The 15,129-nt window shown below is 34.0% G+C and overlaps 1 protein-coding gene across 1 annotated transcript in view; it reads right to left on the reverse strand.

Annotated features, from left to right (window-relative positions):
- Positions 1–15,129, reverse strand: part of WDR72 (WD repeat domain 72) — a 197,778-nt gene that overhangs the window by 90,804 nt on the left and 91,845 nt on the right. The window contains exon 14 of the mRNA XM_040226552.1: positions 1,398–2,215. Coding sequence (XP_040082486.1) covers positions 1,398–2,215 — 818 coding nt within the window. The remainder of the gene's footprint in view (positions 1–1,397; positions 2,216–15,129) is intronic.

Below are 15,129 nucleotides of genomic sequence, written 5' to 3' on the forward strand. Positions count from 1 at the left end.
GAACAAAAGAAAAAAATAGAGGAAATTTAAGTATAGGAATCATGGAAATTTACCAGTCTCTACTTTCTCATTATTATGGCCACCAAAGAGAAAACAGTGGAAGGAAGCTTAACACTGAATCTATATAATCCATATGGACTTGCTACCAGACTGTAGGTTCACTGAAGGTAGGAACTCTGTTATATAGATGGCACAGATTTGTTGAACTGAGCTCTTACCAAAGAATTGAAATGTCAAGGACAATTTACTACCATGTAATGAGCAGTTCAAACAGTACATCTTCCTCAAAGGCTTTCAGATAGTTTCATCTCACACTAATTATTCTCTTTCCTCTGATCATCTAGAATACTTACCTGTAGTACAAATGTTTCTCCTTGTTCTTTTAAGTGTTTTCTACTTTCATATGCATTATCTTCATCATTTGAAAGAGTTCCTACCCAAGTGAAAAATTTACGTATGTTTCCTCTGTAAGCTAGTGCTAAGGACATATTCATTAAGCACTTGGTGAGTCAAATAAAATCTTCTAACATCAGACTATGAAAAACTATATTGAATTTTAGCGTGGGAGAAGGTAAATACAGAGTCAAGGTTAGCAATCAGGCTCTGGAATTAGACTTTGTTTTTAGAATTTGTTTTTAGCTTGCAAGGCTCTGAATTAATCTTGGGGTTGGTACTTTCTCTTCATAAGTCTCAATATCCTATCTATACATTAAGCAAGGTAATTGCACCTATACCCTATTTTTGCTGTGCACATGGAATGAAATCATGTGGCCAATGAAATCATGTGGCTTACATGGTGACTAGTAGATATTAAACACCCCCCAAAAATAGCTGTTATTACTAAACCATACTTTCTATAAATGAATTGATGATAACCTCTTCTATACTAATATGCCAGAGTATAAATTAAATGGTGGGATTTAAGGTATGAAATTTTTAAATTTTTCCTTTCCTAATGATATATGAAATATATCATCAGAGGCATTTACTTTAATGCTTTTTGTTCATAGTTAATTCACAGCAAGTATAATGGATTTCAAATGTGTGCGAATCTGTTTATCTATCTACCTATCTATTGAACCATTCAGCATCCAGTACTGTGAATTTTCTGGAACATATTATGAGACCAATGGATATTTGCTGGATGAATCAATTTTAAAATATACAGATTTATTGTCCAAATTTTTTTTCCAATCTCAAAGAATTAAATGGAAGATTTTCTTAAATGTGTTTTGAGCTAAAGGAGATGTTGCTTATTTACTCTTTCTTCCCTTTAAAGGAAAGAAGGGAAGAAAGAAAAGGAGAAACAAGGGAGGCTAGAGAGCTAAATTTAACAAATAATAATAATTTTTTAATATCTTAAATAAGAAAAGTCAAAATCTCTAGGTATGTCTTACCTGTCCATTCCATATGCCAGTTCTAAGGGCATGCTAACTAACTGGTTAACTAAAAATAGTTTGCTCAATAAATAAACTATAGTGTTTGACTCTTGCAAAGAATCAGAATTATTTTCCAGTCCTTTTGGCATCCCAGAGTGATTTGGAAAAGTGGAAGTATATTTATCTGACAAGTCCAAAACTTTTCTAGAAAATAAATTCACTTTTGAATAGTCTTTTTTCATTTCAGTATTGTATAAATCCCAACCTGGCAGCATCAATGAGAAGTGATCTTCATTTGCAGCAAGTCCTAAAGAAACAGGACCCTGAAGCTTTAAAATATTGAGATGCTTAATGCAGAGATTATCTATTTCTTTATCCACTCCCCATGGCAAAAGGCAAGATAGGAGCAATTTAGCTGTGTCTATTGTGAGGTTGGCATCGACTTTTCTTGATTGCTTAGGGTGCATCTTTTTGAAGCTCTTTATTTTCTTCTGCTTTTTAATGCCATCATTTTCTCCTGATAATTTGATGGCGTTATCTTCTTGGGCTGGGCTTTCACCAACAGGCTTGGCATGTGCCTCCACAGAGAGAGGACCACAGACAGTTTTATTTCTTTTCAGTGTCAGTGTTGTCTTCTCTACTGTACTTTTGGCTCTTCTCAGAATCTCACTGCAGTAGAATGAATTGGAAGGGTCAACATCACAGATTGGAGTCGGCAGCAAAAGTTCAAGAAGGCTTTCCAGATCAAAAAGAAGTATATGAAAGCCAATGTTACTCCATTTTGTCTTCACAAGCAAGACATTAAAAGGTCCCGAGAAAGACTTGGCATCAGCAACCTGAGGGAGATTTTTAAAATGTATGTCAAAGTTCTTGTTTTTTAAGTGATTTTATTAAAGTTTCCATGATATTAAAATGGCATAAAAAGAAATTATTAAGTAGCAGTACAACTAAAGGCAAGTCATTACAGTTTTGTGTCTTAGCTATAAATATTCCTCTCCAAATTAACATTCTGTATTCTAATTATTTTGAAAACTTTTGTTTCTCTAAAACTTATTTTTTCCCCTAAAGAAATATGAATTAAGCCTAAAGAGTAAGATGGTATCAGATTAACTTCCTTTCAGATACACTTTTGTATCTTCTTATCACTGTAGCCATGAACACATACAACAGGGGAAAAGTGGGTATGAAAATTAAGGAGCAGAAAAGTTAGAACACTTGCAAGAACTGAGGAAGTGTTTTAACAAAAATGGTTTCTCCAAATTTGTTTATAATATTTAATAATGATAAGTAATCTAAAATGTTAACTAGTATCAAAATTTTTTTTTAATTGTAAAGATTTGCTTTGTGGACTTGTACTTGTACTTTCTCTGAGATAATTTTGCCCTTAATACTGGCACAGTGGGCTCCCACAATTCAGTTTTGTTCCAGCTCATTTAAGAGGTCTTCCGTGAGTACCCGGTGTCTCTATCCTCTTCCTTGCATTTTTTCCTTCATAGTACTAATTATTGCCTTATATGAAATACTTGTTTACCGTATATGTTCATTCAGCTTCCACCCCTGCAGGAGCTTTGTGCATCCCTTTGTTCCCGATGCCAATAAAATAATGCCATATACACTATTATTAAGGGCTTGATAAATGTTTGTTGAATAAACCATGAACAAAGAAATCAAATATTTTAAATGATGGTGTACAAATATATTTACTGGGGAAAATGTATTCTGTTAGGCAGAAAAAAATCCTTTTTGTTAAACCATGTGTGTACAGCTATACAGATAGTTTTAAAGATTGCTATAATACATAAATATATAAATATATGTATATATTAATATAAACATATATGTGTATATAGTCACAAGGAACAGGGATAGTTACAATGTTGACAACAGTTAATTGGGAAAAGGGGGTTAAAATGATGTTTATTTATACTTTAGGGATTTTGTTTGTTTTTCTGGTTTAGTTTTTTGAAATTTTTGTTGTGACTATATATTTAATTTAAAAATATAAAAAAAGAATATTTTGAAAACCGTTAAAATTTTTTAAAGTAAAAACCCGAAATGGGGACAAACTTAAATAGCACTTTTTTTTCTTTGCAAATGCAAAAGGATAGTATACAGATTGAAAAATGGGCACATAACATCAATATCAATTGACAAATAATAACAGTCAAATTAAAATATAAAAAATGCTTACCACCAATGGTAATCAAAAAATAAAATTAGAATAAAAATATCATTCACTACCTATTAATTTAGGAAAAAGTCTGTCTTACATTATTTTATTTTATAATGTTTAATACATACAAATAATATATAAACCATGCATTTAATTTTTTAAGATTATCAGTGTCTTATACCAAGAAACATGGACAGACCTAATTAGCATCATTATTCATAATTGCCCCAAACTAGAAGCAACCTTCCCTGATGGCTCAGTGGGTAAAGAATCTGCCTGCTATGCACAAGACAGGAGGCTTGGGTTTGATTCCTGGGTCAGCAAGATCCCCTGGAGAAGGAAATGGCAACCCACTCCAGTGTTCTTGCCTGGAGAATCCCATAGACAGAGGAGCCTGGCGGGAAACAGTATATGGGGTCATACAGAGTCAGGCATGATTGAAGGAGACGAAGCAAGCAAGCAACAAACTACAGATCTATCAACAGTGGAATACATGTGATGTATTCATGCAGTGGGAACATATACAATGAAAATGAAAGAACTACAGACATTCAAAAACATGTATAAAATGTATGAATCCACCTATATAATGTTGACCAAAGATGCCAGACACAAAATATTCATCTGCTAAATTTAAAAAAAAAATTAAAAAAACAAAGCAATAGGGTTTAAGGAAGCATTCATAGATAATAAATCTATAAGGATAGTGGTTACATTTGGAGAGTAGGGATGCCATAATTTCTGAGGTGCTAAGTATTTTATTACTTGATGTAGTGATCATGCAGGTATGCACTTTGTGGCTATTGAGTTGTCCCGTGTTCTCTTTATTTTTTCTATATGCATTATGCATTTCTTTTCTTTTTCTTTTTTAGTTGCTCAGTCATGTCTGACTCTTTGCCACCTCATGGACTGTAGCCCTCTAGGTTCCTCTGTCCATGGAATTCTCCAAGCAAGGATACTGGAGTGGGTAGCCATTCCCATCTCCAGATCTTCCCAACCCAGGGATCAAACCCAGGTCACCTGCATTGCAGGTAGATTCTTTACCATCTGAGCCACCTGGGAAGCCCATTATACATTTAATTTTAAGCAAATAATGTAACTTAAATGTTACAATAATATCAACAATATGCCCCTATTTTGGTTAAAAAACTAGAACTTCCTGATACTATACCCCTGCCTACTGTCAGAGGTAAACAGAATCTTCAATTTCATATTTATGATTTGCTTTAACTTAAATCCTAACCTTAAATATCTATTCCTAATTGACCTGTTTGATTTTGCACATTCTTAATTTTCATAAAAATATGATTATGCTATTTAAAATGTACCACTATTTGCTTTCTTTAGGCTGAATTTTATAATTGTAAGATTCATATTTTATAATTACAGCTGTAGTTCTTTCATTTTTACTGCTGTAAAGTATTATACTATATGATAACTTCAGTTTATTCATTTAAATGGATATTTAAATTATCTTCACAATTTACTATACAAAAAGAAAAAAGGCACAGTAAATATTCTTCTGGTAAAGACTGTCTTCTGGTGCATATCTGTAAAAGTTTCTAGAGTGATGTTAATCATTTATAGTATATGCATATCTTCAGTTCTATTAGATTTTTCCAAATTCTTCTCCCAAATAATTGTATCAATTTATAAGTCTCAGTAGCACTGTGTAAAGAGTTTCCATGTTCTACATCCTTACTAACACAAGATCTCATTTTTGTCAATATGGGGATATAAGTTGTTATTTCTTCTAGTTTTAATTTTTATTTTTAAATTATTACCATTAACTACCATTGCAATATTTCATTGGCCTTTCACATTTGTTCTACAAAGTGTCTACCTATGGCTTCTATAAACTTTCTTTTGTCTTTTATTGACTTTCAGGTTTATATATTCATTCTGGTAGTAATCTGTTGGTTATTTGGTCCAAGTCAGTCAGTCAGTCTGTTCAGTCACTCAGTCGTGTCTGACTCTTTGCAGCTCCATGAACCACAGCACACTAGGCCTCCCTGTCCATCACCAACTCCTGGAGTCCACCCAAACCCATGTCCATTGAGTCAGTGATGCTATTCAACCATCTCATCCTCTGTCATCCCCTTCTCCTCCTGCCCTCAATCTTTCCTAGCATCAGGGGCTTTTCAAATGAGTCACCTCTTTGAATCAGGTGGCCAAAGTATTGGAGCTTCAGCCTCAACATCTATCCTTCCAACGAACACCCAGGACTGATCTCCTTTAGGATGAACTAGTTGGATCTCCTTGCAGACCAAGGGACTCTGAAGAGTCTTCTCCAACACCACAGTTCAAAAGCATCAATTCTTCAGCTCTCAGCTTTCTTTATAGTCCAACTCTCACATCCATACATGACCACTGGAAAAACCATAGCCCCTTTTCTCTATTTGTGGCTTATCATTTCACTATTTTTAATGATATTTTCAGATGAATATTGAATTCTTATTTTAATACTATCAAATTTGTGAAATAGTTACTTTAAAAATTATATTTGGGGGGTGTTCTTTAAAAAGAAAAATGAAAACTTTTCCTATCCAGAGAATATAAAATCATTTACCTATTTTCCCCAAATTTAAAGTTGCACAGAACTTTTAAATTCTTTAATAGTTTTCTCTTTCATATTTGTGTTTGATTTGCAATTGGAAATGATTTTCATGTTTTTAAAAATTTTGATATCCAATTATTTCAATATTTGTGAATTTGTCTTTTTTTCACTGATCTCTATTTTGTGGGACATTAAGCAATTTATCGATGACTGCACAATACTCCATTGTATAATAGCTTTACAAAAAGACTTTAAGAGCTGATTGGGTAGTTTCTTGTATCCTGTTCTTCCTATGTTCTTGTATTCTTTCAAACTCCAAATTATATCTCCCATTTATTTAGACAGTGCTTAATTTCCTTTGATAGTTTTATAACTGTTCCAAATGATGTTTATATTTTTCACTTACAATTTTTAAATGTTCCATAACACCTATAACTATGGGTCCCTTTTAATTTCTGATATTATTATTGTTGCTTTTGTTTCTTTCTCGCTAAAAGTTTGTCCATTTTAATTTTTATTTTCAAGGAATCAACTTTGAATTTGTTGATCCTCTCAGTGAAATAGTTTTTCTCAGGAGATAGTTTCACGGAGTATACTATTTAAACTTATTTTCTCACAGCATTTTAAGGCATTATTCTGCAGTCTTCTGGCTTCCTTTGATGCTGTTGAGATGTCACATAGGCAGTTGATATAGTCTGTCACTCCATCTGGCCTTTCTCTCTCTGCTTTTCAGATCTTATTGTCTTTAATATTCTGTGTGGAAACACAGAATCACTGAGATTCTTCTGGTGTGGATGTTTTGCCCTAGTCTTACATTGTATCTGAATATTCCTATCTTTTGTTAATTTTGTGAAGTTCTCAGATTTGTCTTTTTGAATATTTTCTTTCTCTGTCCCTTATGAAACTCTGATTAGTTCTTAATATTTGTAACTCAATCCCCTTTCATGTTTTTCGTCTCTTTGTCTCTCTGCCACATGCTGGGCAGTGACTTAAGAACTTCCCTTCTGATCAGCTAGTTTTCTTCTCACCTGTCTCTACTGTGCCATTAATTTACCCATTGAGTTTCTAATTTTGATTTTTACCTTTTTCATTTCTACAAGTTCTATTCGACAAATTCGTCATTTTATAGTCTGTTAGTTCTTCCTTATGTTTCTAAACCTTTTATTTTTTAAAACATATTTATTTTGTTTGCATGCTATATCTATAATTACAATTTTTAAGATCTTTGTTAAATATGACTCTTATCTTGTTGATGCTTTCCTATTTCCTTATGTGTTTTGTAAGTATGTGTATGTGTGAAACATTATCAGTGATAATCATTTGAGACATGGGTAAAAGATGCATTCTTCTAGAGAGGAGTTGTGTTTTTGACTGCCAGGTGCTCAGAGGTACCACCAGCAGGCCCCTATTTAAATAAAAATGTCAGCTTAAGATTTTTTTCATTCCTTGCAATGTGAATCCTAACCCTGAACCTGTGTGAAGTTCAGGTTATGGTTATTAATTTTCAGGCAAAACTGCTTTCCCCCATCCATCTTGGCTAAACCCAACAAAGAAATATATTGTCTTCTTTTGTGGAATAGATATATATATATATATTTTATTGCACATACAGCTCTAAGAGAATAATGAACTTGTGCAAAGGTCTCCAACCCAAATTCCCATCAATATACTGGACCTGGACACTCCCTTTAATTACCTATAGAGTGGTTAAAGTCCAAGCTGAGAGACCCCAGAAATTAGCAAATGTCTTTCAGCTTTCCCTCTATCTGTCTAGATTTGTGATTTCACCTTGTTTTTTCACCACGAAGAGTTTCCTTAAATTTCATTTTAACTAAGCTATGTATTATTTTTAAGGATTAATTGTAAAATATTTTATCCACTATTTTTAGAGAATTAATCAGTACTGATGTGCAGGCAATTTGCCCACAAATAGAAAAGGGGTTTGTAAAGAGTACTAAAAGTTAAAATATTCAGCTTAAATAATGGAACAAAAAAAGGGCACTCTCACACACTATATGATGTATGTAAGCTGGTATCTCTTTCATAGAAGACAGTGAGCAAAATCTATCAACAACCTTAAACTATTATACACCCTTGGATGCAGAATTTCTTTTAAAAATAATTTATCCTAAGGGGAAAAGCACAAAGATGTACAAAATTATATAAAAAAAGTTCATTGTAGAATTTTCTATATCAATAAGCTGAAAATAACTTAAACATCCCATAATAGAGATTTGGCTAAAACATGATGGTATATGCACACATTAAAACATTACATAGATATTAAAAAGAGTTTGTTGTAAAATGTAAAATGTCACAGCAAGAAATTCACATATATTGTTGAGAGAAAATATCTATATATGAAAAGTACAATTTAATTTACCAAATTGCAGAGATTTCTTAGGTCTTCTGTTTTTAAAACTCCTACAAAAATGTATATTTTACTACAGTAAACAAAAGCTCTTTTAAAAAAAACGCAATATAGATTGCCAAAGAAAGTGTTAATAATAAATATGACATTCTAAAGGTTTTTAATATATGCTTCCCCCAAAAAAGTGCATTAATCGTATTACACTTTAAAGCTAAGAAAACCAGCTCAACATAAATGATCAAAGGTTAATATTATAGATATATACAGAACTCACAAAAATTAATTAACAAAATATTTATCTCAGGAGAAAAAATGATAGAAGATAAAAATATCACAGAGGGAAATACTTTTTAAACAACTTGTCTCAATAAAAAGCAAATAAGTGTCAAATTTCATATACTATACTGGTTTCAATCCCTTCAATTAAAGTTTTCACAAATTTGTAACAAACAGAAAGTAGAGTATCCCAGACTGTTGAGTGCTCAGTTCAAGCTGAACTTTGATAATTTCTAGATGTCTGTAACTTTTTTCAAAAACATTGTGGTAATATGTATCAAGAATCTTAAAAATATTCAGTATCATCTCCTCTAATTGAGATGCTGCTTCATGTTCCTAAAGGGTACTATTCCAGATTCCATCTTTTGGGTTTATCCCTGGTTTTCTTTCATTCAGCAGTAACTCAAGAGGTCCTTGTTGAATGCCTACTGAATAGAACTTGGTGTGAGGCGTTATCTACCCAATACAGAGCAAGACCCAGCATCTCCACAGATGCAGCTCACATTCTTTACCCCCAGAAGGGAGAGAGACACGTGCCAAGCAGTAACCACGTGGCTTGGATAAGGGAAGAATAAGGAAAAAATATAGGAAACTATAAAGGGCTGGAAAAGGCACCTCAGCCTGAAGAATACCAGTAGGAGTCTCAGCAGAAGCAACACTGAACTGAGACATGAAAGGTTAAGTAAGGAGAAATGAACTGAAGGAAAGTGGGAGACCAGGTATTTCAGGCAAAATGAAGAGAATGAGAAACCCCCTAGAGCGTGGGCTGAAAGAGGAATGATAAGGTGTGCAGGGAGTATGCACTGTGAAGGTTTTAGCTTGGCTCCAGAGTAGAATATGGGAATAAATGGCATATATCTAAATGTCTGTCCCTAAATATGATCACCTTAAGTCTCAAGAGCAACTGGATACTTTATAGTGTTTTTAAATCATAAATGTTATTCCAAATTTAGTTAGCATACAAAAAAGTTGATTTCCATTTGAAAATAAGTCCATTGGATGATATATAAACCACTGCTATATTTGAATGTACTAAAATGATTAAATATTATAATTCTAGCCTATCATCACTGTTTGAACATTTTAAAATCTTCAAAGAAATAGTGAGTATATTTTTAAAGTCATGTCACCAAAGGACTTAAAAAATAATATTTACTAATTTTGGGGGCATAAGTAACATAGAATGACAATGAATACCTATAACAGTAATTCCTGAGCTTTAATATGTCATAAATTGGGCATATACAATCTTTAGTAATGTGTAGTAAAGGTAATGATATTTCTTAAACTTCTTTATATTTATATGTTACCTATATAAAATATATTCCTCAGACAAGAATTCTATTAACAGTTATCTACAGTAACAGTAAATCATGACTGAATGATGTTGTGTAAAAATATAAATATTTAGAATGATAAAGCATATGTAAACATCATTACAACAGGAGTGTTTAGAAACATTTACCCATCTTGTTATAATAAAAAGTCTAGAACAAGTAATCAAATACAAGAGTATTTCATTCAGTCTAAGTTACTGCAAGGTGAGGGCTAAATACAAATTTTAAGTTATTAGTTCACATGTTATTTATAGAATGCTCTCTGATTGCTTGCCAGTAATTTCTCAAACTGTGCTGTCCAGGCTTTGCAAGCATAAGAAGGTGCTGGTATTTTCCCCAAGATCACATCACATTTAGTCTTACTCTCTGAAGTTCAGGTTGAAGCAAGAGAGGAGGTGTGGTTTGCAATCAGGACAGCAAGAGGGTGGCACTCAAGGACAATGGTCCATTCCAACCTCTGAACTTTGTGAGGCAGGGGAGTGAAATGGTGGTGGTACATCTACATGTGAATGCTCTGAACAGCAGGTGGGAAGAAGAAAGAGACACAGAGAGCTGAGCTCTTTGTCTGAAGTACACAGATTTGGGGAAAAGCTACTGAGTCAGAAAGTCTGCAAGTAGAATCCCAGATGGCCAGCGGGAGAAAATTATTCTTCTACAAGCAGCAAGAACTCAGAATAAATGACAAGTAAAACTGAGGTCAACAACACAAAATTCAAACCCTTAACAACCCAGTGTACATAGAAAAAAGAAAAAAAAAAGAAAAAAAAAAGAAAGAAAAAGGAAAAACCCAAAAGTTTGGAGGGAAAAGAAATGTAATAGATGTGAAGGTATAAATCTAACATCTTTATTAATAAAAGTCCATTTATTTTTTTCTTCATCCTACTGTGTTCAGCTGTGCCTTTTCCTTTTCTGAGTCAGAAAGACAAAACTGTTAAAGAAGGTTGTTTTTACACCCTGTCTTTGAAGGTAGAAATGCACTGTCTAACAACATGTTCTGATGAAACTTTTTCCTGAAAACATATTGGATCCCCCACTGAGTTTGTTATAAAAGGATCTGACCTGCCCAACCTACAACAACTGCAAATACATCTGGTAAAACTGATGCTTAAAACCATGCTCAAATGTTCACTCTTATGCTTTTGTGCAATAATATCTAATACGAATATTTAAATACTAAGTGAGAAAACATATTTTAAATACTTAGTTTCATTAGAGCAAGAAGAATTTAGAAATGATCTGATCTGACCCCTTCCCCTTAAACAAAGGAAAATGAGGGACAGAGAAGTAAAGTGACTTGTTCAAAGTTACCTATTTGGTAAATAGCCAAGTCAGGATTCTTGTCTTTTTTTCTGTTTTTTTCTTCAGATGATATTATCTACTTAATTTTTTAAAAAATGAAATAGTCTTATTTATTATTTCTAAGATATACAAAGGGTCCAGATTAGTTAAGCATTCTTTTTATGAAACACTATATTCACTTAAATGTATAAGGAAATCATCATTATATGAAAATATTTACCAATGAGCTGATCACTTAGAAAATTAGAACCCAAACACTTCTCCATTTCTAATATCCTTTAGTCAGGCTCTGACTGATTATCAAATAATACAGTCTGATTGCAAAGTAAATAGCAAATATTATTAAAAAATGGAGTATTATACTAAATCCAGACAGGGATATCAGAACTACCTGAGTCAGACCCAGCGTCATTAACTAATTAAGAATCCAGCAAAGACTAGTTAAGAACTGAAGAAGACAAAACTAATTTAGATGCTTCAAATGACAAATCTTGTAACATATGATAGGCCTGTGAAACACCTGATTATCTTTTAAACACTTTTTAAAATAACTATTATTCAACGTGAAATTCAAACATGAAGTAAAAGGTAACATATTATATAACATGCAATTTATTTAAAATATACAAAACAAATTTTGATTTAAATAATTAGTATATAATTGTAACCATAACATGAATTTAAAGAATTAGTATAGAATACAATTATAATCTAAACTTTATTAAATATAATATAAATCACATTTTAATAATTTTATTTTTTAGTTAAAATTCTGTTTTTACTCCTTTTAACAGCTAACTCAGCAGATCAACCCATGCTCTACAGTCTGCCTGACCACTGGTAAGCTACATTCTACTTTATGCATTCCAATCACAGGAACTATGGTATTTGCCTATCCTTTTTTTCTTCAATTCTTTCCTAAGCTTATCATTTTCATTTTGTAATTTAATAAGTTTTGTAAAAAATGAGGAACTGTGCATGTAAAATAGATTCTGTAAGAAAAGAAACTTTAGTAATTTGTATTCTTGGGCTTCCCTGGTGGCTCAGAAATAAAGAATCCACCTGCAATGCGTGAAACTCAGTTTGATCCCTGGGTCAGGAAGATCCCCTGGAGGAGGGTATGGCAACTCACTCCAATATTCTTTCTGGAGAATCCCATGGACAGAGGAGCCTGGCGGGCTATGGTCCATGGGGTCACAAAGAGTGGGACACGACTGAGCGACCAAACACAGCACAGCATAAGGGTTCAGAATGAGCATCTGCAAAATGTATCACTTTTGTGGGAGGATTATTTTGAGGTAAAGGGTATCCAGACCCTGAGGGTTCAAGAGAAACCTTTTTCTCTTTCTTAACTAGAAGAATTTAAATTGGGGATTTTCCCAGAAAAAAAAAGTTATTACCAGAGATAGATTTTATCTAAGTGGCCCCATCTCTATGGCAGGGCAAACATCTAATTACCACTCACGTGCTCTTCTTATCATCCTGTGAATGACCTTCCTGTCCTTGAAAGCTCCAGACTCCTATCCTCCGCCTTAACTCAGGATGGCATATGTACCTCATTTTCCCTTCCTGTCTCTGACCCTCTCATGTCTGGGATTCCTGTAATTACAAAATTAAATTTTATTTTCTCCCGTTAATCTGTCTCATGTCAATTTAATTCTTAGGCCAGCCAGAAGAATCTAGAAGGGTAAGGGAAAGTTTTCTTCCTCTGTGATATCTGAATGACCCTATAGTGATGAGTCACTCTAACAACTCCTGGATAACTAGGTATGGATGAAGCCATGTAGCAGATCGGGGAAAAAAAAAAAAAAAAAACCTCATAAAAATATACAAGGATTCTATACTCTGGTTACTCTGTAAGTTTCTAAATTATTCCTATTCTTTAAATAAACAAAAGAGAGAAATCCCAGTTGATGCATTTCTAGTTAATTCTGGGATGAAATATATTAGGAATTCTAGAAAATGTATCTATCAGTTCAGTTCAGTTGCTCAGTCGTGTCCGACTCTTTGAGACCCCATTTAGCAGCAGCAGCAGCAGCAGCAGCAGCAGCAGCAGCAGCAGAATTGCAACATACCAGGCCTCCCTGTCCATCACCAACTCCCGGAGTTCACTCAAACTCACGTCCATCAAGTCCGTGATGCCATCCAGCCATCTCATCCTCTGTCGTCCCCTTCTCCTTCTGCCCTCAATCCCTCCCAGCATCAGAGTCTTTTCCAATGAGTCAACTCTTCACATGAGGTGGCCAAAGTACTGGAGTTTCATCTTTAGCATCACTCCTTCCAAAGGACACCCAGGGCTGATCTCCTTTAGAATGAACTGGTTGGATCTCCTTGCAGTCCAAGGGACTCTCAAGAGTCTTCTCCAACACCACAGTTCAAAAGCATCAATTCTTCAGCGCTCAGCCTTCTTCACAGTCCAACTCTCACATCCATACATGACTACTAGAGAAATCATAGCCTTGACTAGACAGACCTTTGTTGGCAAAGTAATGTCTCTGCTTCTGAATATGCTATCTAGGTTGGTCATAACTTTCCTTCCAAGGAGTAAGCGACTCAAGGGAAAATATCCACATCAAAAGATTTGTGATAACGGGAGTTTTTTCAGATAAGGATGGTACAGATGATGGGGGAAATGTAGTGTCTGTGCATTGAACACTATCACTGAGAAATTACATGATTAACCAATGTGGTAAATTTTACAGAAAAGGTAACATAATTTCTTGAAATAGCAAATTTTCTGAGAAACAAGTCTAAAATGTAGATGAATTTATGACCTAAAACTCATGCCACAAAAGCAGAGAATATGATGAAGGGATATAAAAGAAAATACTAGTTGCCTACCTCTTTGCTACTAAAAATTTCAGATAGCTGCTTTCGTTTTGTGACAAACTAACAAATCCTAGAGGTTTTGGATAAGTTGACAGCTAGTCAAGATGGCAAAGTTTAGACTTTGGACAGAGTTATTTCTTCCAAATAGATAACAATAATGAATGACATATCTTTAAAAAAGAAATTCTAAAAGGTTTAGAGAAGCTCAAAAACAAAATAAACATCTTTGAGGATCAAAATGGGACAGAAAGACAAAGTGCTTAGTGGAGGTAAAGTTACAGGCCTTTTAAGCAACAGATCTTTAAGCAGACTGCAGGGCTTCAGAGTTCAACCCCTGAGTTTAACATCAATGGAAGATACCTAGCCTAGAACAATTTTAACTTGTAACTAAATCAAGGCACAAGCTTGCTCTCTAATTAGATAGAAATATACTTAGTATCCAGCGGATGTTGGCAATTTGATTTCTGGTTCCTCTGCCTTTTCTAAAACCAGCTTGAACATCAGGGAGTTCACGGTTCATGTATTGCTGAAGCCTGGCTTGGAGAATTTTGAGCATTACTTTACTAGCATGTGAGATGAGTGCAACTGTGCAGTAGTTTGAACATTCTTTTGCATTGCCTTTCTTTGGGATTGGAATGAAAACTGACCTTTTCCAGTCCTGTGGCCACGGCTGAGTTTTCCAAATTTGCTGGCATATTGAGTGCAGCACTTTAACAGCCTCATCTTTCAGGATTTGAAACAGCTCAACTGGAATTCCATCACCTCCACTAGCTTTGTTCGTAGTGATGCTTTCTAAGGCCCACTTGACTTCACATTCCAAGATGTCTGGCTCTAGATTAGTGATCACATCATCATGATTATCTGGGTCTTGAAGATCTTTTTTGTACAGTTCTTCTGTGTATTCTTGC

The sequence above is a fragment of the Oryx dammah genome, unplaced genomic scaffold, assembly GCF_014754425.2.
Source record: "Oryx dammah isolate SB20612 unplaced genomic scaffold, SCBI_Odam_1.1 HiC_scaffold_26, whole genome shotgun sequence".
Taxonomy (NCBI): domain Eukaryota; kingdom Metazoa; phylum Chordata; class Mammalia; order Artiodactyla; family Bovidae; genus Oryx; species Oryx dammah.